At 51.4% G+C, this 4,127-nt stretch overlaps 1 protein-coding gene across 4 annotated transcripts in view; it reads left to right on the top strand.

The window, feature by feature from the left end:
• The window catches only part of SEPT5 (septin 5), an 18,872-nt gene extending 14,768 nt beyond the window's left edge, over nucleotides 1–4,104 (top strand). For all 4 annotated transcript variants that reach the window (XM_017734959.1, XM_017734961.1, XM_008634102.2 and 1 more), the window contains exons 8-11: nucleotides 317–413; nucleotides 1,680–1,815; nucleotides 3,364–3,466; nucleotides 3,788–4,104. In XM_017734959.1, coding sequence (XP_017590448.1) covers nucleotides 317–413; nucleotides 1,680–1,815; nucleotides 3,364–3,466; nucleotides 3,788–3,844 — 393 coding nt within the window. In that variant the 3' untranslated portion in view covers nucleotides 3,845–4,104. The remainder of the gene's footprint in view (nucleotides 1–316; nucleotides 414–1,679; nucleotides 1,816–3,363; nucleotides 3,467–3,787) is intronic.
• The last annotated feature ends 23 nt before the right edge of the window (nucleotides 4,105–4,127 follow it).

The raw sequence follows: 4,127 nt of genomic DNA, 5'->3' as shown, positions 1-4,127 counted from the left end.
TGTTCCAGCCTCTTTGCTCTGGCTTCCTTGTAGATCTTCCCCTTAATAAAGGGATGCAGGCATCTTACAGAGACACAGCTTCCCTCAGGACAGCTGAGGTCAGGCTGGGACCTACGCTGCCTGTAGATCCCAGTGCCTTAGGCTTTTCTCTGCAACTGGGTTGTGGTGCCCTGCTCTGTGGCACGTGTGGATGTCCCTGTGCCTTTCCTACCAGCACCTTCCTCCTGCTGTTCTGCTATGCCTGAGCTTGGCTCCCGGAGAAGGGATCCATGGGCAGGCTGGGCTGAGCTGGGCTCAGCAGTGCCTCTCATTCCAGGAGAGTGCTCCCTTTGCTGTCATCGGCAGTAACACTGTGGTGGAGGCGAAAGGCCAGCGGGTCCGTGGACGGCTCTACCCCTGGGGCATTGTGGAAGGTAAGCATGGAGCCTGGGAGCACTGTGAGGAGGGGCAGGCAGGCATGGGGCAAGGACAGACAGGCATTTCCAACAAGGATGGCAGGGGAGAGCTGGGACTGTCTGTGCCACCTTTGGCACATGGCAGGGGACAAGATAGGGTAGAGACAGAGGCACCGGGACTGGTTCAGGAGGTCTGTTACTGGGAGTATATCAATAACCCTCCCATTGCAGGCTGGGGAAGAGAGGTTCCAGTGTGAATGGAAGAATGCTTGAGCTTTAATGTGCAGTAGGACATGGCTTCTTATTAAGCAGGGGAGGCTGGGCATTGCCCATTTATTTTCTGGGGAGAAGCTGTTGCCCTCAGCCAAACAATCATAAACCCTCGTGCACTCCCTCTTCTGCTGCTGCTCCTGTAAGTGCTGGAATTACTGGGCTGGAGGCTGTGCTGATGCACAATGTTTGTCTCCAACTTTCTTCCTTTCTAAAGGGAGAAATGTCTTAAAGCCCTTAGGCAGAATAACCCTGGAATGGCTTTTGCTGCTGTTGCTGATTTGCCCTTGCTGGTTTGCTGCTTTAAGACCTTGCAGCTTTAGATCCCAAAAGCTTGTGTTTGTACTCATGGGCTGGTGCTGGCTGCTTGGGCTGCCCAGCTGTTGGCTCTGCACCCTTGATGGCTTCAGAGGGGGCTGTGCCTGTCGGGATGCTGGCATTTGGCAGTAGGATCAACTTTGTGAATCCCTGTGCCTGATACAGCTGGTTTTCCCCAGCCCTGCAGAGAGGCAAATGGAGATCATCACGGCAGCACAGTGCTTCCCACAGCGCTGTCTGGAGCCAGGCTCCCCATGGCAACAGCAGCTCAGCTCTCCATTGCCTGCTTTTGGCTTTGCCCCTCAGGAGCTGATTTTGTCTACAGGGGCCTTTTGATAAGTCCTAAATTCTGATGAGACAAGCAATTTACCTCCAGCACCAGCTGTGCTCACTGTGGTTATAACAGTGACATCTGATATACATGGGATCCTCTCTCAGGGCTCTGCTGCATGTGCTTAATGAATCCTTTTACACAGATAAAGTCCTGGGAGCACAGTGCCTTTGGCAGCCTGGCCTCAGTGTTGAGAAGTGCAGAGCACCATCAAGGCCTGTGCCAGGGCAGTGGCAGGGGTGGATGAGGAAGGAGCCCTGAGGTGGGGTTTTAGTCCAGTCTGGGTGTCCAGGAGCTGAGAAGGGGCTCCCTGGAGAGGCGTGGTGAGGTGTGATACCCAAGCACTCTCCTGTTGCTGCTTCCAGTGGAAAACCAGGCACACTGCGACTTTGTGAAGCTGCGGAACATGCTGATCCGGACACACATGCACGACCTGAAGGATGTCACTTGTGATGTCCACTATGAGAACTATCGAGCTCAGTGCATCCAGCAAATGACCAGGTGGGTCCCCACCTCTGGTGGAAGGGGTCTCTCACTCTCTGTGGAGCTGGGATTGCTCTCACAACAGCTCATTGGTCAGGAGGCTGTGGATCTGCTGGGGACTTGCTGGGCTGCAGCCTCAGGAATGGCACTGGGAACTAAAATAGCAAATCCAAGCATGTTTCCCACAGCCTGAACCCAAGGCGGGAATGCTTTTGAGAATCCACATTCCAGTCTGAGGATTCCCCATGCAGACATAGAGAATTAGGCCTGGAGATTCTTTTGAAGAGCTGTTTGTAGCAGTGGATTAAATACATCCAGCCTAATAAAACGGGATGAACCATCTCTCTGGTGGGTGATAGCTGTGTGCATTGCCAGAGAGGAATGCATTCTGTGGTCTGCAGTTATGTCTAAATAACAGCATGGCCCTTGGGATGCTGCTGTTTCTCAGACAACAGGGCCCAGGCAATTAGTAAGACAACACATCTCCAAAGACTTCTCTGCATTGTCTTCCCTTTGCATTTGGTGCGCTGTGGTTTTAGTTAGAATGATCAGAAAACAGAGGAGAGAACACTCACAGGCTTCTCATTTGAGACCTCTATTTTTCCTTCTCCCTTCCGTGACTGAGATACTGGTGAAAAAATTTGGGTTTGGTAGGATTTGGCTCCTCTGTTGTGAACCATTCCCTTCACTTCCTGCCAGCCCTGGCTGGGTAGCTCTGTGCTGCCACATTGCAGAGCAGAATGGCTGTGCTTCAGCAAGGAGCAGTCCTGCATGTGTGCTGACGTGCAGGTTGGCACATTCTCCTGACACACAGTGTGTCCGAGTACTTTTGCATAGCAGACAAGCCTGTTTTTTTCAGCAGCAAGTATATGGAGTCCCAAAATAACTATGTTAAATGCTAGAGCTGGGTGAGCAGTGTCACAGCTGCTATTTAAGTGGGGCTGTGTGTCTATTAAAAGAAGAGCACAGTGAAAAAGTGGTTGCTAAGCTTAGAGAAAGCTTCAGCTTGGTACTGTTTCTCATGCCATGATTAGTTCCTTGCCAGTGAACAAGTTTCATAAAACCAGCACAGGGCCATTTCTAGAGAGTCATTTTGGTAGGAGATCCTAAACTCCAAGGCTGGAATTGTCTCAGTAATGAGCCAATGGTGACTCCAAGTGGTGAACACCTGCAAGGAGCATTTTGTAGTTCCAGTTTCAGCCCTGACTTCTTTGGCTACTAACATTCCTTCCTCATGTACTGAGAGCTCTTGTTTTTTGGAAGAAAATCGCCTCCTTCCTGTGTCCCCTTCCTGCAGTCATGGGCACCCCAGCCCTCAGAGCAATGCTGCTGTGCTGTGCCTGTCTCATGCCTCCCGCCTCCTGAACAGGAGGTCTCATTCTCCATCCAAGGGCATGCCACAGCTCTGAACTGGATTGTCCCATGGCCCCTCCACCTGGTTGGGTGTTTGATGCAGCACTGCTGGTGGGTCTGCCATGGGGAGTGACAGTCATTGTGTGGTGACACCAAAGCCAGCCATCCTGAACCATGACTGACTGCTCTTCCCCCCTCTCTCCATTTCTCTAGTAAGCTGACTCAGGACAACAGGATAGAAAGCCCCATTCCTATCCTGCCTCTCCCAACACCAGACACTGAGACAGAGAAGCTGATAAAGATGAAGGATGAGGAGGTGAGTACCATTTCTGCCTGTGCCTCCTGGGTGTTAGAGCTGGAATCCAAGGAGTTTCTCCAGGGTTGCCCCATAGAGGCAGTCCTGAGGCTTCCCGCTCCTGTGTCCCACTATTGTGGGCTCCTGGGGTGGAGGACAGGGTGTGAAACCTGTGGCTTCCTCTGTCAGGGAAACATAGCTCCATTCCACCCCAGACACAGGTGCTTCTGTGCTCAGGCAGGAGTTAATACTCTCTGAGAGATTCCCTTGTCAGCTCCAAGGGGCTGCCCCAGTGTGTATCTCCTGGTCCCTTTCTGACTCTCTTTTCTGTGTCTCCTGCAGCTACGGCGGATGCAAGAGATGCTGCAGAAGATGCAGCAGCAGATGCAGGATCAGTGAGAGGCAGGTACCCGGAGGGCAGAGGGAATCCCCCAGTGACCATCTGAGACCTGGCAAGAGCTGTGAACATTTAGAAAACGTTTCCTGTTGTATTGAGACTTGTGGGCAAGAGCTGCACCCGCACCCTCTAATTTATTAGCAGCAGTGCTGGCTTTTCGACCAGCTGGATTGTGGAGAAGGCTGTTCACTTAACAGTTTACTGATGTGTATTTCTTTTGTAATAATTATTCTTTAATTTCTTTTTTTTTTTTTTTTTTTTTTTTAAAAAAACTAGCCTGGGAGG

This window comes from Corvus brachyrhynchos, unplaced genomic scaffold (genome assembly GCF_000691975.1).
Source record: "Corvus brachyrhynchos isolate BGI_N302 unplaced genomic scaffold, ASM69197v1 scaffold114, whole genome shotgun sequence".
Taxonomy (NCBI): domain Eukaryota; kingdom Metazoa; phylum Chordata; class Aves; order Passeriformes; family Corvidae; genus Corvus; species Corvus brachyrhynchos.
This window is presented reverse-complemented; position numbering and strand designations above follow the sequence as displayed.